The sequence below is a fragment of the Epinephelus moara genome, chromosome 24, assembly GCF_006386435.1.
Source record: "Epinephelus moara isolate mb chromosome 24, YSFRI_EMoa_1.0, whole genome shotgun sequence".
Lineage (NCBI taxonomy): Eukaryota > Metazoa > Chordata > Actinopteri > Perciformes > Serranidae > Epinephelus > Epinephelus moara.
Genome location: NC_065529.1, coordinates 31,601,263 through 31,628,205, shown reverse-complemented (window position 1 = coordinate 31,628,205; position 26,943 = coordinate 31,601,263). Strand labels below are relative to the sequence as shown.

General features: G+C 40.9%; 4 protein-coding genes across 4 annotated transcripts in view; 3 read left to right on the top strand and 1 right to left on the bottom strand.

The window, feature by feature from the left end:
* The first annotated feature begins 1,843 nt into the window (after window positions 1–1,843).
* mrto4 (MRT4 homolog, ribosome maturation factor) lies at window positions 1,844–5,090 on the top strand. The gene is made up of 8 exons (XM_050038137.1): window positions 1,844–1,957; window positions 2,196–2,254; window positions 2,351–2,454; window positions 2,534–2,615; window positions 2,911–2,978; window positions 3,068–3,219; window positions 3,916–3,992; window positions 4,931–5,090. Exons 1-8 carry the CDS (start codon window positions 1,930–1,932, stop codon window positions 5,072–5,074), a joined length of 714 nt encoding a protein of 237 aa, XP_049894094.1. The 5' UTR covers window positions 1,844–1,929; the 3' UTR covers window positions 5,075–5,090.
* Window positions 5,091–5,549: 459 nt separating this feature from the next.
* akr7a3 (aldo-keto reductase family 7, member A3 (aflatoxin aldehyde reductase)) lies at window positions 5,550–20,140 on the bottom strand. The gene is made up of 7 exons (XM_050038136.1): window positions 19,679–20,140; window positions 16,279–16,466; window positions 15,986–16,090; window positions 8,489–8,585; window positions 6,865–6,964; window positions 6,600–6,729; window positions 5,550–5,949 (listed from the first exon to the last, which is right to left on the bottom strand). The coding sequence occupies exons 1-7, from the start codon at window positions 19,974–19,976 to the stop codon at window positions 5,788–5,790; spliced, it is 1,080 nt and encodes a 359-aa protein (XP_049894093.1). The 5' UTR covers window positions 19,977–20,140; the 3' UTR covers window positions 5,550–5,787.
* On the top strand, window positions 13,317–15,735 carry LOC126386045 (uncharacterized). Its single transcript, XM_050038138.1, has 2 exons — window positions 13,317–14,049; window positions 14,776–15,735. Coding segments are annotated over exons 1-2 (690 nt in total). The 5' UTR covers window positions 13,317–14,048; the 3' UTR covers window positions 15,465–15,735.
* Window positions 20,141–23,709: 3,569 nt separating the features above from the next.
* Window positions 23,710–26,943, top strand: part of megf6b (multiple EGF-like-domains 6b) — a 94,950-nt gene continuing 91,716 nt past the window's right edge. Inside the window, exons 1-3 of the mRNA XM_050037256.1 lie at window positions 23,710–24,129; window positions 25,636–25,770; window positions 26,749–26,858. Coding sequence (XP_049893213.1) covers window positions 24,038–24,129; window positions 25,636–25,770; window positions 26,749–26,858 — 337 coding nt within the window. The 5' untranslated portion in view covers window positions 23,710–24,037. The remainder of the gene's footprint in view (window positions 24,130–25,635; window positions 25,771–26,748; window positions 26,859–26,943) is intronic.

The window sequence follows — 26,943 nt, the reverse complement described above, 5'->3', positions numbered from 1 at the left end:
CCTCGGTCAGGTCCATCTTGTAAAAGAGATTTCAATCTCAATGGGACTTCCTGTCTAAATAAAGGTTAGATAAATAACTGCATACATCTATATACGGTCTACTTTATGTCACTAAAGCACATTAATGTTTGCTGGGGTACTGTACTGTCTATCGTTTTTTAAATCTCAATATATTGTACAGTTGTTCTATGTATTCATTACTTTCATCCAGGCCTATTTTGATTTATGATGCAGTTTTACCTTTTTGTAATCTTCTCTGATCAGTTTCTCTGCGACACACACGTCCCCTCTATGATTAATATGGTTCTTATCTTACCATATCACTCAATAAAGACGGTCTATGTGCATGTGTATCACCACAATTTTTGCAGGGAATTTGAGGCTGCCTTATATCATGTTTAGAGCCAATGAGTTCATTCTTAAATATGGGATTTGTGGATATGTTGTAGCTGTTTTTGTTAAGCATTCTCAGACTTTTAATTATTTGCTCTGGATCTGAGAGCAGTTAAGTGACTTAATATAAGAGCAAATGCTCCTAATAAGTCTGCAACATCTTTCAAATATCACTTTAAAATGTGTGGGCAGGCTCAAAATCAAAGAAAGGACTTCAGACAAGGGCAACACTTTCATGAGGGCCCACAATAATAATAATAATAATAATAATAATAACAATAATAATAACAATGATAATCTAATACATCTAAACATAGATATTAAGTTGTATGCTAAGTGATGCAGTGCTCACTGTACTTGCATGTTGTTGCTTTGGCTGAGCTCCCTCTAGTGGGTTAATCCATCCACCAGCTCTATTACTTCAGACATGCCATGACATGTTATATATAGACGTAAAATGAATTTGACAGCTCGGAAAGACTGTAAAATTGTTGCTTTTAATAAAAATGTCATTTACTAAGATAATGTATGCAACTTAAACATTTGCTCCCATGTGAATCAGTATATGTTGGGCTATTTAATCTGATACTGATACTGCCTTTACCTATATGTTTATTCTATCTGATGTTCTTTTACTTCATTTTGAACTTTGTATTAACAGTATCCACACAATAAATCTGTTGGTTAATACATTCAGTTTGCACACACAGTGGAAAGCAACACGAGACAAGACATGACAGGACAAGACAGGACAAGACAAGGCAAGGCAAGACACAACAAGAATATGAGCACACACAGGGGTTTATCTAATTGGTTATAAAGCTGAAAGATATATAAGATTTATTCCATATTTTTAAGTGTGATATTGTTTTAAGATATATATCTGGATCTGAATTCTTGAAAGAAGGATACAAGGGCAATTTCTTAAGTATGTTGTTTTGTTTAAATACAATTTAGCTAAGGATAATGAGCAAATTAATTACACATTGTTATTTTTTTTTGAGAAATTTGGATTTCTGACTATTATTAACAAAAATATCAGATTCTTTGAGTGAAATGTTCTTGTCAAAATGTCTTTGGAGATCCGACTGAAACACAGTCCAGAGGAAAGAATAAGTGTTTTATTGTTTCTACCATATCATTACAGAAGGTGCATTTGTCAGTCATATCAGGAATGTATGTATAAATAATAGAACTGACTGGATAATATCAATGTACAGCCTTTAACCTGTATATACTGCACACACACAGGAGAGCCTACCAAATCATTGTTAATCATTGTGCCTGATTTATATGGAATATTATTTGGACATAACATCAAGGCTAATATGACTTTAACTCAAGGTATATTTATTTAGGAGCAGCAGAATATATCTGTACACCAGGCAGCAACACTGGTGACTTAAAAATATTTTAATTAAAAGTTATTTTATTTTTGTAGTCAGGCACCGCGTGGACAACCTCACCAAACAGAAACATTTGGGGTCCTTTCACTTCACGTGTGCGCCTGCTGCTCTGACATCGTGAGAGGAAACCATGCCGAAGTCAAGGAGGGACAAGAAAAGTAAGCAAATAGCCGTTTAAATATTATAAATCAGAAACATATTAAGCGGTTAAACATATTAACTGGTCGCTTTTATGTAGCAGCTGACCGCCACAACAGAAAAGTAACGGAAGTTAGCCAACAAGCTAACGTTAGCTTCTCCTTCTGAGGGAACTACAGTTAGCAGTTAGCCTACTGCTGGCTTATGACAGTTAAATTTATGGCTAACAGACTTCTTTTCACATTATCCCCCTCTCAGTTTCGTTAACGAAAACAGCCAAGAAAGGACTGGAGTCAAAACAGAAGTTAATAGACGAGGTGAGTGTCCTGTCAGCTATGCTATGCTAACTAGTGTTAGCTGCTGCTGCTGCTGACATGTTTCACACTAAACTCTCCACTTGTTTGTACTCTCAGCTACGGAAATGTGTAGACACCTACAGAAACCTGTTCATATTCTCTGTGGCCAATATGAGGAATAACAAACTGAAAGACATCAGGGCAGCATGGAAACACAGCAGGTAACCATGATGTGACATTTTAATTTAATTTAACAAAGTGTCTTGAAGGTTACAGGCTTGACTCTCCTCTCTTCCACAGGTTCTTCTTTGGGAAAAATAAAGTCATGATGATTGCCTTGGGTAAAGGACAATCGGACGAATACAAAGATAATTTGCACAAGGTAAGTAAGATCAGAGATGTGAGATGTAATAGAACTGCAGTGTCTATTTTAGGCTGTTCAGGGTGGTGCAAAGGATTTCTTGTAGATGTTTTTCCAGTCCCAGTGGGACTTTGTAGAGTCTGCCTGATGGCAGTGAAGGAGTGGTGGAGGGGGTGAGAAGGATCCTCAGTGATCAAGGTGGCTTTCCTGATCCCTGAGAGGATATAAAATTCACATAGATGAGTTCGCGGTGAGCTGATTATAATGCACTACAATATTTCTGCAAAGTCTTTACATTTTTATTGATAATGTGCAGATCACCAAGTGTTTACGAGGAGAAGTGGGCGTGCTATTCACAAATAAAACAAAGGATGAAGTACAGGAGTAAGTAAAGCTTCACTTGATGCACTACAGTTGCAGTTATTCTCAAAATATTTTTCATTAGTTAACAAAGTGGTGTTCTCTATCCACAGGTATTTCAGTCATTTCAAAGAGACGGATTATGCACGGTCAGGCAACCAAGCACAGATGGACATAACTCTGGATGAGGGACCCCTCGAACAGTTTCCTCACTCAATGGAGCCCCAGTTGAGGCAATTAGGACTTCCCACTGCCCTCAAGAAAGGTACAGTCACAGGACATGGCTGTCGTTATTTTAATTGTTTGTTTTTTTTGTCAGTGAATCCCATGAAAAAATTAACCAACAACAATGTTATAGTCAATTTTCCAGTTCTTCTTGAATTCTCTACCCAGTCTGTGGCACTCAGCTCCAAGCACATTGGTTCTTACTACTTACTTATGTTTTCTCTTTTGAAACGGAGAGTGATTTTTTTAAAGCAGCTGGATAATGTAGGTTTTAGCAGATGCCATTCAAACTACAGTAAATGCATTTGTTGGGGACCATTTTTTTGTTACTGATTTAGTGTGTCTTATTATGCATGAATACTCTTATAGTGATGGCCCACCAGCAGATGGAGACATGAAATAGAATAATTTTCAGTGTAAGTAATGTTCACGTTGGCTGATTCTGATAGTTCATTTTAAGGCTGGTATTGGCCGATACAGATGATGTAGCGATATCAGCATGTTGGCAGATCCCAATCTTTGATTGAAAAGCCAATATTGGCCGATACCGATGACGTGCAGATATTATTGTGCATCCCTACAGGCAACACTTTTTCATATGATTGAGTGCAGCAGGTGACTCCCCTTTCTCCTCTGAAGAATTAACCATAAACATTAACATTATTCATTGTTTCCACATCAGTTAGTTGGATATGATCCCTGATAGTCACATTTTTTTTATCATCTGTTATTAAAGGAGTGGTGACACTGCTGAAGGACCATGAAGTCTGTAAGGAGGGAGACGTGCTAACTCCTGAGCAGGCTCGTATTCTGGTGAGTTCTTTACTGTTTGACCCCCTTTACACCTTGCACTCAGGGTGCTGTCACACCTGCCCTGTTTGGTTCAGTTCATTTGAACTCAAGTTCATTTGCCCCCTCAGTGCGGCTCGTTTGGGCAGGTGTGAACACAGCAATTGCACTCGGATGCGCACCAAAACAACCGGACCGAGACCTTCTTGAAGAGGTGGTCTCTGTCCGGTTACAAACGAACTCTGGTGCGGTTCGTTTGTGCTGAGAACGTGTTCCGACCTCGATCCGAACCAACTGCAGTCACATTAACTGTTTGTGTTAAACATGAGCACATTACAGTCCTGGAGGATTATCAATGTGCACCTCCTCCTGTACTGCCTTAATATGCACATTCAGCACATCCAATGCATCAAAACATTGTTTTCTAGTTGGAGCCGCGCCTTGTTTTCAAATTGTATGGTTTGACTAAAATGAACAATGACAGCAATATAGTCCACGATGACCAGCGCTAAAATCAACTCACGTAGTTGTCCCTCCACATAGAAATTCTGACCAAAAAAGCAGAATGCTTACAGATGGTTGAGACACTTGCGGATAGAGTGAAGACGAGACTTAAGGGTCTGCTTTTAATTTGGCCTGAGGAAAGTATACAAGTGACACTTCATGTAGCAATGGAGCCATTTATGAAGCAATGACTAAGCAAATGGTGGAGTGCAGCTACAACTGTTGGTTGTTTGAGCTGGACAGAGCGATCAGATCTCAAGCAGGATCTCAATGTGGACACTGGAGACACTTATCAATACCAGGTGTAAATATAATCAGGTTGAATCATATATAGATACAATCTAGATACGAGACAGTGTAATGCAAAGAGAAAAAAAAGAGAAAATGTTGATTGTGACACTTTGTGCTGTGTTGTATTTGTCTAACTGTTCAACTTGGCTCCTTTTTTTTGTCCATAGAAACTCTTTGGCATCGAGATGGCAGAATTCAAGGTCCAGATCAAATGTATGTGGAACTCGGAGACCGGCGAGTTTGAGAACGTTGCTGGTGAGGAAGAGTCTATGCAGGATAACGAAGAAGAGGAAGAGGATGATGCAGAATAAAACATCTGCATGGACAGACGTCTGTACACGTTTTTTTTTTAAAGTCAGTTTTTCCAGCCTTTAACAGCAGAGGGACTTTGATGTTGAAAACATTTAATCCTGACAGCATGTGCTGCTCCTGGAGTCTGTAATCTCTCTCCCTGTGTCCTTTATTCACCCCCAAAACATGAACATATGTTTGTCAACCTTAAATTTTAGCTTTGGGCTGAATTGTTTTTCAGGAAACACTGGTGACTGGAGTCAAAAGATGTAATAATCCCCTACATGTAATCATGAGATGCCACTTGTTCTGTCAACAAAAGGGTTGTATTGCATGCAAGAATTTTGCCATTCAGCCCAAACAAATCGGCACATGTTCTTGTGTGTGACGACCCAACTCATTGGATGTATTCACTGTAAAAAAAACACTTTTTTATGTGAAAAATTGAGTTTCTTTTTATTGTAACAGTTTCATTAAGGCAGACTCCAGAGGTGGTTATTTTTTTTTCCTGAAAAAATATCCAAAGTTTTCATTTTTACATTTGTACATTGACAATGAAGTGCTCTTCACATTAATACAGGCTGGTCTCAATTGATCAATTCATAAGAAAACAATCATTTCAAGTGTAATTTAGGAAAAAGGTAAAAGGATGCAAGTAAGGGAAATGGGCTTTAGCACATCTCTTTTTAGTGTAAACTTGCATGAAGTTTGATTGGACTGAGATTTTGGCTCTTCAGCGGAAGTAGTTGGGACACTCGTGGGCTACCAGATTCCAGGCCTCGTTGAAAGCGGCGACCACTCTCTCATCCAGAGGCCCCTCCTCTGTAGCAGCCAGGTTCTCACGAAGTTGCTCCATGCTCGACATGCCAATGATGACGCCATCACCAAGATCACCCTGAAACAGCAGGTGGTTCAGTGGTCAAAGAAAACATAATGCTGCCACACCAAAATGTGGTTCTGATGAAGACGTGTCACGAAACAATTTCCATCCACACACCAATTCAGCCTTTGACTCTAGCATTGAGGTTCACTATGCAGCGACGCTCCTTTCAGATGGGAATGAGCTGTGACGTTAACACATCATATGCACATGTCATGACCAGCTATGATTCAACATTTTCCCGGCTGATGTGTGGGTTGGTTTTAAAATTCATGCCTCTAATTACATGTGAACAGCTGTAATGTGTCCAGTAACTAGAGACTGAGCTTTTAAATTTTGGTGACAAATGAATACAAATAACTGACAATTATCCCACAAAGGATAGTGTTCAAAATGTGCCGCATCATCATATAATGCATGCTTGACCACTGACAAAATGCGATGCAAGTGTGTGAAGACATGATACTGCAGATAATAGCACCTAAAATTTGTTATAGGCCCCTTTAAGGAGGATCAATCTTTGTTTAGAAGACATAAAAATCCAAACTTCTTTGCAGAGTGAGAAACAATACCCCAAAGACGTTCTGATAATCTCATGTTGCATATTGTAAACTCCCCACACCTCACAAAACAATCTACTGCAGCTACCGATGTGCAATAGGTACCTTAAGGCGGGAGTGATGGTACATCCAGCGCATAGCAGCAGACGTTAAGGTGGGTTTCTCTGAGCCGTAAGCTGTCTCTATGGCCTTAATGACAAGTTCTATCCCATCGAAATGACTCTGCTTCCAGTACCTGATAAAGAAGAGCACAGTTACAATTACTTTATGCCTTATCAGATGAAGATGTGTACGGACATGTAGAAATACCTCACATGCAACAAAATTAAATCACTTGTGAGAATTTCAAAGGTAAACTGAAGGTCATCACCTGTCCCTGTATGCTGCAGCCCAGTTGTTACCAAAGAATCGTCCTGCAGGCTGGGAGCCATCTTTGTCCTGGTAATGGTACTTTCCTGTCAGAAGGCCACCTGCAGAGGAGTAATGTCAGAATTCAAGCTAAAATGATGTTGGATTCTGCAAGTAAATGTTGATTACCCAGTGTGACGGATATAGAATGACACCTTCAGCGTTAAGATTGAATGAATGAACGCCTTTATTGTCATTGCATGTTCACTAGGGGTGTAAATCACCAGCTTCATCATGATACAATATTATATCGATTTGTTTGGATGACGATACGATGTTTGCCGATATCACAAAGTCTGTCATGATAAGATTTTGATTCGATTCGATTCAGGAGCCTGCGATTGATATGACGCGATATCATATGCCCATCTAACACAATCATTTACATCAACTCACAAAAACAATTAGAACATGATTCGACCATTTTATTTCTGAGCTCTGTTTGTTGTTTGAGAGGAGGCGCGCTTGCCCAGAAATGGTGACACAGACGTGCTATGTGAATTTCAAAATAAATGCGCATCTTTAAGATGACGATATGGATCGATGTTTTCATTTTGCATCGATATAATCGGATCGTTAATCAATGAATCGATGTGGATCGATGTATCGTTACACCCCTAATGTTCACACACAATGAAACTTGCTGTCTCTCATAAAAGAAAACTGTTCTATGCACTCAACACACACACACATACCTATACATTAAAATAGGATAAGGCTAAAATTATTGTGGAGGGAGGGAGGAATGGGGATTTGGGGGGTAGAGTTCAGATTGTGTATAGCTGTGGGGTAAAAACTGTTCCTTAGTCTGGAGGTGCGGCATTTCAGGACCCTGTAGCGCCTTCCAGAGGGCAGCAGTGTGAACAAGTGGTAAAAGGGGTGAGTACTATCTTAAACAATCCTGCAGGCTCTGCTGTGGCAGCGAGACCTGTAGATGTTTGGGGGGCAGGGGGTGTCCAATAAATTTTTGTGCTGTGTTGACCATCCTCTGGAGAGCTGCCCTGTCTGCCACCCAACAGTTCCCAGGGGCTGTAAGGGTTATAGGGTCCAGATTGGTCCCCTCTAAGCCTCGCATTCACAATGCAATTCTGTCTGCTGCCAGGTACAATCTCGCAGGAAAGTGATTTAAGTGTGTCAACCGCAGTCAAAACAAGAGGATAGTGCTTTTGTTTTCCTCAATAGCTATCGTAGCTATAGCTCTACGGCCATGGTGCCAGCTCTTTGAGGCTGGACGTAGACACAGTGGTGCTTTGAGGAACAGTAAATGATAATGTCAGAATGTTTTTCAAGTATTTGGTCATAAACAAAGTCTGACCTGATGATGGTGCTAGATGTAAAGTCAAGGGATCACTAAAGTGATTACAGTTCCTCCTAAAGCGGAACCTGAATGTGTGAACCAAATTTATTGAAACCTATCCAGTAGTTGTTGAGACATTTCAGCACTAGAGTGAAAATCAGGGAATCACCAAAATCATTAGGATTCATCTTTTGGGCACCAAATATCACCAACTGTGAGTTTCTCCTTTTGAATCAAACAGTTTAGAGGACAACTGCATGCTGTACCAGAGAAGGAGGATATACAACACCTGCTAGAGGATTGTATGCGTAGAATCTCATCCCGAAGTACCTCAGACACGGCAGCAGCTCAGTCTCAACCTGTCTTGTAGTGGCATTGTACATTCCCTGTGAACGATTGGAAGAGTCTAAATTAGGGTACAGAAAACAGTCAAAGACAGTAAATTCAAGCAAAAGCAAGGTGGTCAAACAAAAGAAATGTAACATGGGGGTCAAGAAGGAAGAAGCATTGAGGCCACTTTGTGTGTCTCTGTACTGTTACTGAGGCTTAACCATGGTTTCTTTCCTCAACAAAAACTACTGCAATTCTGGCTGGGCAGTTACACAAAAGCTTTATCAGAACTGCCAGTTCAAGATGGCTGCCAGAAAATTACTCTGAGAATCTGGCCTCTGAGAATCTAACCAGAATCTACTGAATCCTTTCTGGTACTCTCAAATATAGTTGCCCATCGACTCAAGTTGCTTTGCATTTATACTTTGTCTCAACATTGTGGACAATATCTCATCCATTTGCTGAGTCTGTGGCTGCAGCCAAAGTTGATGGGCTTTTGGGCCTACTAGGCCTCTGACAAACAGACCTGTCTCCATCCACATCTGCAACTTTAATCAACTCCCGGTACATCCTGGTAAGATAAATCATGCTGCCTAAAAATGCTAAAACATCCCCTTATGAGGATGATGCTGTGGTCACAATGAGTGTACTTCCCAGTTAATGGAGCAGCAGAAATAGTTTTACAAAGAGATGTTACTGCAGCAGCAGGACAACTTCAAATGTTTCATTCAGCTGATCATGGATGGAACTAACAAAAGATTGGATGGTGTCATTAGAGATGTACAGGAGCCGAAGACCAGCTTGGAATTCACCCAAGAAAAGTTTGAAGAGAATAAGATGGGATGCACTGAGATTGAGACAAAGATAAAGGCATTTGAGACAACCATAATGAATTCCAAGCAGGAATTGGATGGAATGTTCACCAAACTAGATTACATTGAAAACCAGAGCAGGAGAACAAACATTTTAATCGATGACATTGCAGACGAGAAAGGAGAGAACTGGAGTGACTCAGAGAAAAAGGTGCGACAAATGCTTTCAAAAGACTTGGGCCTAGATGGCACAAATATGGACACTGAGCGTGCCCAGAGAATTGGTCAGTACCAGGAGGGGGGAAGGCCAAGGAAAATTATAGTCAAACTTCTTTGCATTAAAGACAGAGAGTGGATCCTTTCTTCTGCCAAGAAATTAAAGGGCACTAAGATCTACATTAACGAAGATTTCTCTGAAGCTGTGCAACTGAGGAGGAAAGAGCTGTGGCCGAAGTTGAAAGCTGCCAGAGAGAGAGGTGATAAAGCGAGCCTGAAGTACGATAAGCTGGTCATCACCCCAGGGCTGGACAAAGTCAGTCACTGGCCTAATGTGCTTTAAAGTTCAATTTTAATTTTTTTTTTTTTTTTCATTTGTTTTTGGATAAAAGGAGTTTGTCTTGTTTTAACTTGTTTATGTTTATTATTTTATGGGTTCAAAGAACATAACTACATCTGTGTCATTAAGTTTGCCAAAGAAAGGACTGATTTTAGCTAATTTAAATATATGCAGTCTCAGGTACAAGGTTCATGAAATCACCACTATTTGTTCCTCTAATAATATTCATGTTTTAGCACTGTCTGAGACACACCTGGATAATACTTCTGATGGTTCCGAGTTGGCTGTTGAAGGTTATAGGTTCTACAGAAGGGACAGGGACAAATATGGTGGTCGTGTTGCATTTTATGTTCAGGAGCACATTCCAGTTTTGCTACGGAGTGACATTACATGTACTGACATTGAGGTAATTTGGCTAGAAATTCACCCTCCATACTGTAAGCCCATTTTAGTTGGTTGTTGTTATAGGCCGCCTAGTTCTAATATTAAATATTTGGATAAAATATGTAAAAATGTAGATATAGTTTCAGATGAAAGTAAGGATATTTTTCTTCTTGGCGACCTGAATATTGACTGGTTTTGCACAAATTGTACATTACGTAACAAGCTAGTGTCTATGGCTAATGCATGTAATCTTACCCAAGTTGTGAGTCAACCCAAACGAATTTTCTACAACTATTGGTGGTATGAATAAGTCAACCTGTATTGATCATATTTTCACTAATATTCAGGAGATGTGTTCACAGGCTGTCTCAGTGGCAGTGGGATGCAGTGATCATAATTTGATTACTTTAACAAGAAAAACTAAAATGCCTAAGTCAGGGGTTAGGATTGTTTACCGGAGGTCATATAAAAGATTTAATGCTGACTCGTTTGTTAGTGATGTTAAAGATTTAAAGTGGTCTGATGTATATCAAGAAAATGATGCAAATATTGCTCTGAAAATCTTCATGGATAGATTTGTAAAGCTTGTAGATCAGCATGCATGCTCCACTCAGAAAGAGGTCTGTGAAGGGTAGTTGTGCATTATGGATTGATGATGAGTTGAGATCCTTGATGCATCAGTGGGACACAGCTATGGTAGCAGCACTTAAATCAGGGAGCCTTTTAGACCGAAGTTGTTATTGTAAACTGAGAAATAAAGTCACCAAATTAAATTACATTAAAAAGAAAGGATATTTTAAACATAAAAATCTACAATTCTGCAAATGACAGTAAAAAGTTATGGAAAACTTTGAATGAAATTATGTGTAAGAAGTCACACTATTCTCAAATGTATGTTGAAAGTCCAGGTCAATTCATCACCAAGCCATATGAAATTGCTAATTACTTTAACAACTTCTTTATCAATAAGGTTGACAGTTTGAGATCTGGCATGCAATCACATGATGTCAATTTAACACACAACATAATTAACAGTATTATGACAGACAAAACATGTTCTTTTTCATTCGATACAGTTAACCAAGATACTGTGGAGAAGATGTTGCTCTCCCTTTCAGATGACACATCCCCTGGCACAGATAATTTGGATGGAAAAGTGTTTAAGGTTGCAGCTGGGCTACTTTCTAAGCCAATTTGCCATATTTTTAATAGATGCATACTTAGTGGGATTTGTCCTGAGCCATGGAAGGTGTCTAAAATTATACCCTTACCTGAAGATAGTAAGACAGGTTTTACTGGTTCTAACTGTAGACCTATTAGTATACTCCCTGTGCTTAGTAAAATGCTTGAGAAAATTATTTTCAATCAAATGTTTAATTATTTTAATAGAAATGCATTACTTACACTGAACAAAAATATAAACGCAACACTTTTGTTTTTGCTCCCATTTTTCATGAGCTGAACTCAAAGATCTAAAACATTTTCTATATACACACAAAAGACCATTTCCCACAAATATTGTTCACAAATCTGTCTAAATCTGTGTTAGTGAGCACTTCTCCTTTGCCGAGATAATCCATCCCACCTCACAGGTGTGGCATATCAAGATGATGAGTAGACAGCATGATTATTGCACAGGTGTGCCTTAGGCTGGCCACAATAAAAGGCCACTCTAAAATGTTCAGTTTTATCACACAGCACAATGCCACAGATGTCGCAAGTTTTGAGGGAGCGTGCAATTGGCATGCTGACTGCAGGAATGTCCACCAGAGCTGTTGCCCGTGAATTGAATGTTCATTTCTCTACCATAAGCCGTCTCCAAAGGCGTTTCAGACAATTTGGCAGTACATCCAACCGGCCTCACAACCGCAGACCACGTGTAACCACACCAGCCCAGGACCTCCACATCCAGCATGTTCACCTCCAAGATCGTCTGAGACCAGCCACCCGGACAGCTGCTGCAACAATCGGTTTGCATAACCAAAGAATTTCTGCACAAACTGTCAGAAACCGTCTCAGGGAAGCTCATCTGCATGCTCGTCGTCCTCATCGGGGTCTCGACCTGACTGCAGTTCGTCGTCGTAACCGACTTGAGTGGGCAAATGCTCACATTCGATGGCGTCTGGCACGTTGGAGAGGTGTTCTCTTCACGGATGAATCCCGGTTTTCACTGTTCAGGGCAGATGGCAGACAGCGTGTGTGGCGTCGTGTGGGTGAGCGGTTTGCTGATGTCAACGTTGTGGATCGAGTGGCCCATGGTGGCGGTGGGGTTATGGTATGGGCAGGCGTATGTTATGGACAACGAACACAGGTGCATTTTATTGATGGCATTTTGAATGTACAGAGATACCGTGACGAGATCCTGAGGCCCATTGTTGTGCCATTCATCCACGACCATCACCTCATGTTGCAGCATGATAATGCACGGCCCCATGTTGCAAGGATCTGTACACAATTCCTGGAAGCTGAAAACATCCCAGTTCTTGCATGGCCAGCATACTCACCGGACATGTCACCCATTGAGCATGTTTGGGATGCTTGGCGTATACAGAGCATCCAGCGTGTTCCAGTTCCTGCCAATATCCAGCAACTTCGCACAGCCATTGAAGAGGAGTGGACCAACATTCCACAGGCCACAATCAACAACCTGATCAACTCTATGCGAAGGAGATGTGTTGCACTGCGTGAGGCAAATGGTGGTCACACCAGATACTGACTAGTTTTCTGACCCCCCCAGACCCCCCCCAGTAAAGCAAAACTGCACATTTCAGAGTGGCCTTTTATTGTGGCCAGCCTAAGGCACACCTGTGCAATATTCATGCTGTCTAATCATCATCTTGATATGCCACACCTGTGAGGTGGGATGGATTATATCGGCAAAGGAGAAGTGCTCACTAACACAGATTTAGACAGATCTGGGAACAATATTTGTGAGAAATGGTCTTTTGTGTATATAGAAAATGTTTTAGATCTTTGAGTTCAGCTCATGAAAAATGGGAGCAAAAACAAAAGTGTTGCGTTTATATTTTTGTTCAGTATACAAATGCCCAGCATGCGTATAGACCAGGGCACTCTACCAGCACAGCATTAGTGCACATGACTGATAAATGGTTAAAATCTATGGATAACAAGGAACTGGTAGGTGCTGTGCTCCTGGATTTTACTGCTGCTTTTGATGTCATTGATTATAGCATTCTCATAGCAAAGCTCAAATGTTATGGCTTTTCATCCTTATCTCTGGCTTGGATTAGGAGTTATCTCTTTGGCAGAACACAGTGAGTATTTTTTAACGGTAGTTTTTCTGCCAGTGGTAATATGTCTTGTGGAGTCCCACAGGGAAGTTGTTTAGGTCCACTTTTATTTTTCATTTTTATAAATGATTTACCTTGTGTTGTCAAAAATGCTGATTTTATTATGTACGCGGATGACTCTACTTTGTTCTGTACATCACCAACTTCATTTGAGCTGAGGGAGAAGCTTCAGGTTGAGTTGTATAACATAACCAAATGGGTAAGAATGAACAAGCTGGTATTAAACATTGCCAAAACTAAATCCATTGTATTTGGAAGTAGGAATGCTCTTGCTAATGCCACTGCACTTAACTTGTTTGTGGATGGGGTATCAGTTGAGCAGGTGACTAAGGCCAAATTACTGGGTTCCCTCGGAAGAGCTGACGGAAGTGGCTGGGGAGAGGACTGTCTGGGCTTCTCTGCTGAGGCTGCTGCCCCCGCGACCCGGACCCGGATAAGCGGAGGACGACGAATACGAGTAAGAGTAAATTAGATAATTTATTGTCTTGGTCTGATCAGATTGATCAGATTGTTTCGAAGATGGGAAAGGGCATTGCAATTTCAAGGAAATGCTCTGCTTATGTTCCATCTTCTGTTATGTGTGACGTTGTTCGGTCACTTGTTTTGTCACATTTGGAGTATTGCCCTGTTATTTAATCAAGTGTTGCTGTGAAACATCTTAAAAAACTTCAAATTGCACAGAGTAGAGCAGACCAATTAGTTCTCCATTGTTCTGGTTCCGTGCCAATGTAATTGAGATGCATAAACAATTATCGTGGTTAACTGTTGAGGATAGATTAAAATACTGTCTTTTGATGTTCATGCATAATGTTATATGGAATGGTACACCGTATTTTTTTCGTGAACAGATAGAATTTTCAGGTTTTTGCCATGGACATAACACTCGACAAGTGAGCACAGGTCATTTGGTGGTGCCAAAACCACAAAAAAATTGTATGATGAGAACTGTTCATTATAGAGCGTCTTTGGCTTGGAATATGCTCTCATTTAATGTTAGACACACCAGTAGGAGATTATCTTTTAAAAAGTTACTTAAACACAAATTGATGAGTCCTATATAGATGAGTAGATGGAATGTAACTGTATTTATTTATCACTAATTTATGAACCTTTGATTTGATCTTTTTGTGATTCTTCTAATACTCTGTATCCTTTGTCAAATTCGCCGACGACACCACTGTAGTGGGCCTCATATCAGACAATAATGAGACTCACTACAGAGAGGAGATCCACCACCTGGCCCGGTGGTGCTCAGACAACAACCTGGTCCTGAACACCGCCAAGACAAAAGAGGTCATTGTAGACTACAGGACGACCAGAAGAACAGCACACGCTCTACTACTCATACAGGGGGAGGTAGTGGAGCGTGTGGACAACATCAAGTTCCTGGGAATCCACATCACAGCTGACCTCACCTGGGCTCTGAACACCACGCACTTAGTAAAGAAGGCTCAGCAAAGACTCTTCTTTCTGAGGAAGCTCAGGAAGGCCGGACTCCCCTCCAGGCTAATGACAAACTTTTACAGAAGCACCATCGAGAGCATCCTCTGTCTTGGCATGACCGTTTGGTACAGCAGCTGCACGGCACAAGACAGAAAGGACTTGGCCCGGGTGGTAAGAACAGCCCAGAGGATTGTGGGAAGTCCTCTCCCAGACCTGGACTCGGTGTACGCTGGCCGCCTCCAGAGGAAGGCCAGCAGCATCGCCACAGATCCCACCCACCCGGGTCACAGACTGTTCTCTCCCCTGCCCTCAGGACGGAGGTACAGGGCCCTCAAAGCAAGGACAAATAGACTGAGGAACAGCTTTTTCCCCAGGGCTGTGGCCTCCATCAACCCCCCTGCACTCACATACACACCAGCCCCAAACTGAGGAACTGACCTTTGCACTCTGAACTGCACCGTTGCACTTTACCTCACCTTGCTGCTGTTTTTACACTGCCTGCTGCCTCTTTTATCGAAGTTTTTATACTGCTGCTATATCTCTCACGCACTTTATTGTTTTTATACCTTACTGACGTCTTTTTATATTTATATTTATATACTGTCTGTCCTTTTTATTGTGTTGTTATGTTGCCGAGGGTACTACACGTAATTTCGTTGTGCAATGCACAATGACAATAAAGTCTTCTTCTTCTTGCGACTAAATTATTGTTGAATTTTTGTGTGGACCCCAGGAAGACTAGCAACCACTTTGTGGAAGCTAATGGGGATCCTAAAAAAGAACAAAGCTTTATCCGCTCACTATGAAAACACAGGAATTTCTCACCCTGCTATGACCATGATAGCATGAAAAGAATTTGATGCAACATGGACATACATTGCATTGAGCAGCTTACTCATTCTATGATGCAACCAATCTATGAGGCTGTTCTTAAAAAGGTGCTGGAATACCTGATACACAGTGGGAACAATCCAGTTGTTGTGTCTGCAGATGGTGGCAATTTCAGCCACTTCCCATGATGCATAGTTAGACAGGCCAAACTCCTTGAATTTTCCCTGATGGTGACATTAAAACACTGAATCATCATTCAATGAAACATGACCAACACAGTATGTTCAGTACATCAATTGATTTTACAGTTTAAACACTGTGGACAAAGATTGAAGGTCATCGTTTTGCTGTGTCATGTTAAAGGAAAGGTTCTAGCAACAATTTTAACTCATAGAAAAGTAGGTCTCTTTACCTCTTTGTGGAGTTCGTTGCAGGCCTTCAGGGTATCCTGGATGGGGTTTTGGTGGTCAGGGGCATGGAGGTAGAAGAGGTCCACATAATCTGTCCGCAGCCTCTGAAGGGAGGTTTCCAGCTGAGAGCGCACACTCTCTGGCTTCAGCGTCTTCCCATCCCAGGGGTTAGCTTTGGTCGCCAAGCTTACTGTCACATGGAAATACTGGATTAAAATATGTCATATTCAGATTGTTTATCAGCAGTCTTTATGCCTCTTGATTCTCTGGAGGTGTGGTTATCAAGTGATATTAAAAGTCTAATATACCTTCGGGCTATTTAATGCAGTTAATGATCAGACTAAATCATGATAATGACAGTCATAAAAGTACAATGATGATATACTTGTTCCCAGGGCTTCTGATTTATGTCCCTGTTCTTATTTTGAAACAGGCTCCAGAGCTTCAACAGGCTCTCTTTCAGAGTTTTTCCATATCATATTGACATCGTCCCGATCCACAAATACTGTATACAGTACATCTTTAATGAAACCATGTACAGTATTGGGAGGTAAAACACTGGGCTCAATGCTGCCCACTGTAACGGTAGATGTCAGTGTTTACCAAGTAACTCCAAAGGAGCTACAACTTGACTTCATACTTCAACAAGTCAAACAAACATGTCTGCATCAACTTGTTAGGAGGCCCCTAGGTAAAAGTCACCTGTTGGGAAATGTAGGATCAAAGGTTCAATAGGATCCACTGAGCCTGAGCCATATAAGGGATTGAAAGTAAGGATATTGGAGGCTATCTGCCTCTGCCGGTCTGGTTTTCACCATTCTTCTTTTAATCTGTCTCTTGTGGGCACCATTATTTCATGGAAGTGCAAAACTAAACTGCTTGAGTACCCTTTAAAGCTTACCCAGGGGCCTCTTTTGCAAAATGACAGGAGGCCAGGGGCCACATAAAACATAAACATTTATGATTATTATATAAATAATTAGCTCAGACATCTGTTAGGGAGTCTGGGGATCCTCCCCTTCCACCCTTTTTTAATAAAACAAGCTCTATTTTGATGCGTTTTTTGCACTCTGGCACCTTTTTACATTAAAAGTACAAAAAAAATCCTAGTGAGAATTTATTTTCAGTGTGAATTAGAAAACAGTTAGGAGGCCACTAAGCACCCTATCACAGGCTAGATTTGGTCTGCAGGCCACAACTTGAGTATCACTATTGAAGTTAATAGCAAGCTCATGATTTCATCAGAATCAGAATCCAGATTATTGCCAAGTAGGTTTTCGCATACAAGGAATTTGCTTTGGAGTATTGGGTCTTTGCATAACATAAACATGTTAAGAGAAAATTAAATTAAAGCAAGAGACATAAACATATAAAAGAAGAAAATTACACAAAAATATGAACAAGTACTAAAAAGTATGTATGGTATACTTGAATAGTAAAGAAAGAACTCTGCAGTTTTTAGAAGCGTTAGTTATGTGCAGAAATGTGCAAAACAGTGCCAAGGAACATGCGAAACTTCACAGTATGAAGTACAACAAATGCATGCGATAATTCAATTGCAATAATAATATGCAATTAAGACAATACCTGGTAAGTCTGCTTGTCGCTACCCAGCTGTAACCACTGAATCTACATTTTCTTGGTTCTGCCTTGTATACAAATATTCTTGCTCTGTCTAACATTAATTGCTGACATGTTTGACGTCCTGCTATGACTAACTCTTTATTACAGTATGTGTCCTGTTTTGTCATTGTTAGTACGTTCATTATTGACCTGCACAAGTGTGCAGGTCAATAATGAATGATGTTCTGTGACTATAGAACAAGCTTCTGTCTGACTCTAGTATAGTGGTTCTCAACTTTTTTTCATGTCAAGAATGCTTAAATTAATAAACATTAGGTCAGGGACCCCCATTTGATAAGAATTTACTTCTGCAACCTTCATCTGAAAATGTTTTGGTTGTTAGATATGACTAAGAGCAGTATAATGTAGTTGTCAGCTACAGTTGAGGATAACTGTGGAGGAGGGAGTGAAACCTATGATCAGAATACCCACTCTTATGACTTTTTCTCACATTGGACTTGGGGACTGTTACATGCCAGGCATGCATTTTTGTTTTCACATAGTTATTTTGTGTTTAGAAACACTAGTTTTATTGGTCGTTGCCACCCTTGTATTTTCTTTCTATAGTTTCTATAGACTGTATTGTGGTTTATTTTATTCGGCACAACCACTTTCTCCCTTCCTCCCCCACATCTGGAGAACTTGTGTTAAGTTTGTAAATAAATCACTTTTCATTTTTACACTTCTGCTGTGACTCCTTCAATTATTTCATTGTTTTGTTTTGGTCTTTCGTCCCCTGTTTTTAAAAGGGGACGTAACTGGGATGCACAATAATATTGGCACATCATTGGTATCTGCCGATATTGGCTTTTAAATGTAATATCGGAATCGGCCAACATGCTGACAATATCGGTGCGTCATCAGTCAACACGCATTTTCTAATTTTGCCCAATGCATGAATTGAATTACATTTAAAAGTACTGTATTTCATGTCTGCATCTGCTGGTGGGCCATCATGATAACAGTGTGCATGCATGATATAACTCCACTACAGAAGAGACTTGATAATCACTAGAATTAGGTAAGGAGAAAAGTGGATGTATCAATATCGGTGTCGGTTATCGGTCAAATTCATTTCATTTTTTTTTCATTTATTCCTTTTGACCCCTCCCCGGGGTATAAGAGGCAGACAACAAAAAATAACATTAACAAATCAGATCAAATGATCAGATCAAATGAGGTGTCACATATCGGGCATATCGGATATCAGCAAAAAATCCAATAATCCTGCATCCCTAATTGGACTCACTTGTCTAGTGAACTGAATGGTGAAAACAAACTATTGCCCATTTTCTGAGGACCCTGTTTAACTCCTTCAAGGGCCCCTGGACCCCCAGTTAAGAACCATTTTTACATTATGTGTCCTCTTTTGTCACTGTGTGCATGTTAATTATTGACATAATGAACATAATTTAAATGACTGCAGATGAAAACTAGCTTCTTTCTTACGCTAATATATATCAAATGAAAACATCTATGTGTAATATTTTACATGGTACACTCAAATTAAATAAATACACACATGAAATAAACAGTTCCCTAAAACAAGAAGTTTTGTTCCAGAAAAACTCATCAAAATAAACAAGGCTAACTGGCGCTAACGTTAGCTAACATTAGCCGTTGGTTAGAGGGGCTCGAGCCAGATTTGGTACCCATAATTCCATGCTGGTGCCAACCGCCAGGTGGGTTCTCTCATGAGTGACAGCTCCGTTAGTTCACTTCACGAACACAGTTAACGTTAGTACACAGTTATTATGGATATTAGTGCTTCTGATATACCTGTTTTAGGGAGATTCATGCCCCCTATGACCGCCTCTGACTTCCCATCCATGTACATGAAGGCTGTGTCCACCTGGTTGTGCCCCCTGTCCAGGAAAGCCTTCACCATCTCCAGGCTCTGCTCGGCGTCGGCTCGCCCACCGAACGCCATAGTTCCCAGTACGGACACCGGCCGCTTAGCTTGAGAGGACGACATGTTTCGACGAGCTACAAACCTCGGCAACTGTGTAAGCCTGCCTGTAATAACGTGACTCTGCGTCAGTGTGCACAGCCGTCCTGTTATTAGTACCCACTGCATGCTACAGTACAACAGCTAGCAACACCAGTAAGGGCAGAGGTCGTTGGAAGTGGTGATTAGGGAGCGTCGTGAAATTACTTAACAGGTTTAAAACGGATAATTGTACTTTTCTGACGAGCTATGTGGACTCCTCTTATGTAGTTGAGCCAGTGCAAAGTTCGCTTTCTGTGACTATTTCCTGTGTTTGCATGCAGGTTAATATTTGTCAAAGTTTGTTGGTTGCATCATCTGTACAGGGCTTATCAGACTGGGTGTAGTGCTTATTTTTAACCACAAGGTGTCAGCAGATTACCACCCATTTGGGTGGGTTTCTATTGCATCTAGCAAGGTGCAGTCCAGATATAGGCCTATTGAAGTTATCAGAAGCTGTATGGTAAACATTGAAACATATAGTTTTTCAATGCATTCTGACTAAATAACATTCATATGAGCTCTGTGCACCCACTATGCCCCCCAGAATCTCAGAAACAAACACGTTTCTGCACTAATAACCTACCAAAGCTTTATGATAGTTTGATAATTTGATTTAAGACACATTTATTGAAGAGTATGCACCACGTAAACATAATATTCAAAGAAATATTAGAGGTATTGTAATGAGACAACAGTGGTTCTTGATCAGTGGTCTGGGGACCCCCAGAGGTCCTTGAGGGAGTTCTAGGGGGTCCCCATAAAAATGGAAGTGGTTTATTTCCACTATTAACTTCACTGTAGAACTGAGCCCAATGTGAGTAATGCTGTGTTCCCACTTTGAGCGACAGGGCAGCAGCGTGACCATCTACATTATCGCTGTGTTGCTGTTGAAGTGTTGCTCAAGTGCTCCTTAATGCAGTTAAATTGTCACAGGCTAGTGTGTGTCTGCCACTTGCCACAAAGCACCTTGACTGAGCATCATCAAAAGTTTGGATATGGTAAAAAAATATGTTTTTGGTCAACGTCTGAGCCCCATTTTAACATCACATTTCACTGCCCCATTGCCCCATCCATCCCTGTGTGGACCGCAATGCAGATAAGTCAGCCAACTAAGCTAAATAATACAATAGTGTGTACCAGGAATGAACCCTAAAACTCAGAAATGAGCTAGCATTTTACCACTCATGGCTCCCCTTGTCTCAAAGTCGATGGGTTTTCTAAAGGTTTTTTGAGTAGATGCCTGAAATAAGGTCTGCGGTTAACACAAGCTTAAGAGACTTTCACGTTTTGTTCCCCAACGTAAAATACATCAGTAGATACCCCACTGGTGAACTTTGAAGCTTCAATGTGTCTATAAAGGGGGGTTGCTAACAAGTGGCTAAATGAGACTACAGAATGTCATCATGCCAAGTTGCACCGAACACGGCTTTACAGTCTTGTTATGGTGGTGATGTTAGGTCAGGTGAGTATAGTGTGTCTTTTTTATAGCCTAATGTTAGCTTTTTACTTTTGGCGACTGAATTGAGGCTTCAATCATAAAAGTTGTGTTCATTTTTGAAGATTATCTTGCTGAATGAAACTTCTAAGTATCAAACATTTGTTTGCCACTGAGCTTATGTTCTGCAATAATCCAAAATCCAGTGGGAACACAGGCTTTTTGTTGTGGGAGCCAGTGCGATGCTAACTTTTGTGTTGGCCTACAGAAAAATGTCATCCTTGGAGAACTCTATATTACAGCTAGAAACTTATGATTGGATGGTGCTTCACCATGTCATTAGAGCACTGAAAAAAACTTTGATTTGTAGCCTGTCACGCCTGTCTGCAGCAACAAATGTTGGGCCTGAGTTTGTAGCTTCATATCACCTGCTTCCACTGAAAATGACTTGTAGCCTGTTGCTGTGTCTGACTATCTCGATCAGAGTTCCCTTCCTCCAACGTTATCTCCTCAGCTAAAGAATTCTGCTCTTAATCATATCTAACAACCAAAATCTTTTCAGATGGAGTTCCCTAACCTAATGTGTATCAATTTAGGGGTTCTTGATATGACAAAGGTTGAGGACCACTGCTGTGTAAGACAGGGCCTCAAGATTGGATTTGGTAAAAATACCTACCGATGTTTACAATTTCTGTATATTGTGTTTTACTGATCTAGGCCATATTACCAAACAAGTTCATGAACAATCAAATGCACTCAGTATAACCGCCACACAGAAATCTCAGGACCTCCTGGGATTTGAGGTTTCTTGAAAATAAACTTTGGAAACTAAAAGTATTTTGTCACGATTATGGAAATGTTGCCTTTGTGATTAAAGGAGAGCCTGCTGGCATTTTAGAGTTGAAGCCATTATTTTGGTAGTGCTAATTCAAATAATTTTTTGGGCACCGCAAGGATTCTTTGGTGCAATGCTGGATTACCAGGCAAAGTGGGCAACTGGTTAGACTTAGAGACGGACAATCACTCACGCTCACATTCACACCTACGGGCACTTTGGGGTCACGATTAACCTGCATGTTTTTGGACTGGGGGGAAGCCAGAGTACCCGGAGAAAAGCAAACTCCACACAGAAGGGCTCCCCCAGCCCAGGGTTCAAAATCTGAGGTGACAATGCTAAACACTGCACCACAGTGCCGCCTTGAATTTGCACCAATAAAGTACAATACCAAATGCATAATTATGAGACCCTGTCTTATAGAGGGGCCCTGTCTCAAACTGTAAAGACTTTAGTTTATATTATTCCAGTACTGGATTTGTTTTATATTACTATGTTTGTCAAAGGGATCATATGAAGTTTTGTTTTCAGTTTTCTTTAAGCTAATTTTTTTTTTTTTTGCAGCAAAATGTATCTAGTGGACTGAAAAAGCAGTTGATTATATTATTCTAGTAGGCTACCTAAAATTTAAGTTGTATCTGTAATGTGAATAATTTATATAACTAAAAAATCGATACTTGGCACTTGTGATGATACAAGACAGCCACACAAAAATATCACGATACTATGGTGTATTGATTTTTTTCCCCCATATATGTTATATACATATATGTTGCCCAGAAATAAACATAAACAAATTTTGATTATCATAAAACTCACTTTTTGTTTTTGCAGTTAAAAAGACTCTTGTTTCTGTCCCTCTTTTGAAAGCACATATTTCAGATGAGCTCCTGAGAGCTCCTGATCTAAAGAAATGATCTCATCCTGCGAGGCTGCACGGACAGCGGTGACCCTGGACTGTTGAGGGTCATGAACACACATGCGCGCAATAAAAGCTTTGTTTGGAGAGGCAGTAGTCGGCCCTGGCGGCTGACCCTGTGACCCCACCATCAGCTGTTTGCCCTGCAGAGTGACCACTAGCTGTTTCAGACTCAACCCCAAAAACATCCTCTGTGGCTCCGCGGGTCATTGTGTATCACTCAGTTTCCCTAGATGTCCATGCGGTGGTTTGCGCTTCCAGCCCTGCAGATGCTTCTCTGCTGTGCGTCATGGCTCCGTGTACGCACATGTGCGCTCATTTATCAGCTCCAAGAACTTTATTCACATCAATTCGCGCACGTGGAGCTAAATAAACGCCATGCTGCGCCATTACGCATCAAAGTTAAGAGAAAACTTAAGTTTGGACCCGCGGAAACCTTCCTGTTTTCAAGTCCCTGTTTGTGCGTGCACTTTGCAGACTGCAGGGTGCCTTCCGTGTGTGTTTTAGAAGCTGCTGAAGCCCTGAATAATAAATGGCACCCTATCCATCCTCCCCCCTCCAAACCCCCCTGCCATCATTACCAAGTCAATGAAGGAAGGCAGAAAGCGCTCAGCCTCCACGAGTCTTTGCCCGTCAGTCCAACATCTGCAGTGACGAAGCGTAGGTGAGCTGCAGACTTCAGTCAGTGTCACACACACTCATACACACACACACACCGGCTTAGAGCGAGGAAACACACCGCGTGTGATGGCAGGGTCAGTTTTGGAAAGTGCTGATCGTTTCCACGCGGAGGATCATTCACGCGCCTTTTAAGTTTCTCCCTGTTGCGCGCTCGGACTTTTTTTTAAATTTCTTATTTATTAGGGTTACATTTTTAGTTAAACTGCAGAGTTATACTCATGAATGAGTTTGCGAGTTTTTCATTCATTTTTTGAAGCTCTAATCCAAGAAGAAGAAACATGGATGGTGTTATTTCTTGTTTTTTATTAATATTTATTATAGAGGCTCGTGCGTTTCGTTATGGCATCGCCAACAATCTCCAATCCTACATGTGAGTAACCTTTTCTCCTTATGTTTTGTTGTTTATAGGCTATTTATTTTAATACAGTACACAGGGATGATGTTTAGTCTTCATCTTAAAGAAGATATTTTCACAGCTTCACATTTCCTTTGCAGTTTAAACCTGACAAAGCTGCTGGTTCACCTGCAGATGCACAAACTTGTCTCACAGACTCAAACAGGAGGCTTGTTGAGTGTTTTGCCAGACAGCAGCTGGATGACAGATTCATTTTGTAGATTCAGGATGATTCATTTTAACTGTTGTGTGCTCTCATCATGGTCTTTATTGGCTACCATGCTGTATCACTGTAATTTACATGATTATATATTAGCTCCATGTGGATGGTCTGTGCTGCATTCCTCACTCTGTCAGAGTGTGTTGGAAGCCCCCCTCACAGTGAAGAGGCAGACAATTATAACAGGTATTTTAAACCCCCCAAAATAATAAATAAAGAGCTCGAATTATGCGAGAGAAGATTCTCTGCGGTTACCTGCCAGTAACAATAAGGTCTTTCATATGCTATTATGTGTACAGCTGGAGGTGATGGTGATTACTGTTGTTTATGAGATGAGCAGCTGGATGCTGTCGTAAGATTCCTGCTGATCTCCATATGCCGAGCCTTCCTGTCTGTCCTTGGAGAGTTACCAAAGGAGTAAATGTTTCAAAGATCGTGTTGCACTGTGTTTTTTTTTTTTATGTTGAGGCTCCTCTCTGCACAGCAGCAAATGGTGTGAAAGACATCAGTGGCAGGTCTGCCTGTTAACCCAGACAGACTCTGTGTAAGAAGGACAAAACATCTCAGTTAAAAGGCTTATCGTGCTCTAGCTGGGGGCGAAAATGTTAACTGTCTCTGACACTCTCGTAGGTACAAGTGAAAACATGCATGTTTTCCCATATGTCCAGTGAAAACACCATACATGTCTTGTGTGAATTGTCTGGAAAATTGTGGCATGTTTTTGTTTTATACATTTATTTTGAAAATTGTGCAGGAAAGCTGTAACTGGCTGCAGAGGTTGCACATCATATGCTTTTGTTTCTGGGCAAACCTGCCTCACATGTGAGCATTTTGATCTTATCTGGTTATGATTTTGTTTTTGCTGCTTTTTATATTTGGAATAGAAGATAGAAAATGAAACAGGAAATCCTTTTCATGCCGATGCCACCCTCTAAAAGACTTTCAGGTACCACACTTCAGGTGAACACTGAGTTAAGGTTGAGCTGCAGGTAGTATCTTGTGCAGCTTAGCATCCTGAAAGGTGATGCATGAGGAATTCCCCTTAAGTCTTTAAAAATACCATAACCAGACATCATAAGCAGCCTCACATCTCAACACAGGTAATGCCCTCACAGGCATTACGTCTTAGTTAACTAGAAAATGACTCATGAAGCTTTGTCCATCATCTCCCCTCACAGTGCTCATAAATTGCCCCGCTGCTATCTGTACATCTGTAAAAACATTTTGACACCTTAAGTATTTTTTAACGCTTTTCGTTTCAGGCCCAATGTGTGCATGGAGAGGGAGGTGACGCTGGTCGCCCAGAGGCAGCCCTGCGTGCAGGCCTTCACACGCATGGTTAAAGTGTGGAAGCAAGGCTGTGTGAGACAGTCGTGGTGCATGGGATACGAGAGGAGGTGAGTAACGAGCCTCATTTGTTGTCTGTCGTCTCGTCCCTCTCTGAAGTCAAAACCTCTGACTCCGTTCTCAAACAAAACACTCCCATCCTCACCTGCAGGGGATGTGGTGCTTTGCTGATTAAGCTCTGGTGAGAGCAAAGCATTAATTATGTCTCCATGAGTCATGCAACCAAAAGAATTTATCACAGAGGGCATGATCCTTCATTTGACTCCACCTCCAAATCAAACAGGATGAGCTACCTAACCTCCTCTTCATCTCTTCTTCTCTTCTGTAATCACAGCTTTAAACCTCTCATACAGTTAAGTGCAAGGTGTAGCCCCGCTTCACCAGAGTCACCAGCTATTTAACACTCAGGCATCTTCACAGCAACATTCCTTTGAAGAGAGCCCTAATGCTAACTTTTTAGCCTGCCTCTGTTTCAGGGGTTTCTCACTTTGCTGCTCACACTCGCTTTCATAGCGTCATTTACTGCATTACAAAGTCAGTGGCTGCTTTGAAGGCAGCCAAGGCCACAATTTTTCGCTGTAAACAAAACGTGCTTCCAGAATGTGTAATGACTGGGGGGCAATGAAAGGGGTCCCAAAGTACAGGGATAGGCACCGCTCTCTGAAGTCGAGTCTGCCAGGCTGACACTTTAAAACGGCGCCTTTAAAAGTCTGGGAAAATGTTTGCTGAATGTTACACTGCATGTTACTCAAAGGACTGGGAGTCATTTGATTAGATTACATGTTTGTTTTTCTTAATCTAGAAGTGTTCAGCCATATGAAACATTTAAAAATGGTACGTGCCTGTCAGACTGTCAGATAATTCCCATGCACTGTATAAGCATGTTCACTCACACACTACTGTTTAACAATGTTATACTGCAAACACTGTTGTATTTTGTCAGTCAAGTCAAAGTTGATTACAGCCCAATGTCAGCAAGCATGCCTCAAAGGGCTTGTTTCTTAACTTGATGTTTGTCATTTTAACAGGACAGCATACTACACTGCATACAGACAAGTGTACCGACAGGATTATCAGACTGTGTACAAGTGCTGCCCTGGATGGTCTCAACTCAATGGAGAAGCTGGCTGTCTGTATCGTAAGTATCCTCAAGTATCCAGATTTTTATACTTAAAGTCCCCTAAAGCAGGCCTATTCAAATGGCGGCCTGTAGGTCACATCCA

Excerpts from the sequence above, each read along its gene's own strand:
- mrto4 (XM_050038137.1), top strand. The coding sequence starts at position 1,930 with ATGCCGAAGTCAAGGAGGGACAAGAAAA. Across the intron at positions 2,616-2,910 it reads ACAAAGATAATTTGCACAAG|ATCACCAAGTGTTTACGAGG; the intron begins GTAAGTAAGATC and ends GATAATGTGCAG. Across the intron at positions 3,220-3,915 it reads TCCCACTGCCCTCAAGAAAG|GAGTGGTGACACTGCTGAAG; the intron begins GTACAGTCACAG and ends CTGTTATTAAAG.
- akr7a3 (XM_050038136.1), bottom strand. The coding sequence starts at position 19,976 with ATGCAGTGGGTACTAATAACAGGACGGCTGTGCACACTGACGCAGAGT. Across the intron at positions 16,091-16,278 it reads GCAACGAACTCCACAAAGAG|GGAAAATTCAAGGAGTTTGG; the intron begins GTAAAGAGACCT and ends TGTCACCATCAG. Across the intron at positions 5,950-6,599 it reads ACCATCACTCCCGCCTTAAG|GGTGATCTTGGTGATGGCGT; the intron begins GTACCTATTGCA and ends CTGCTGTTTCAG.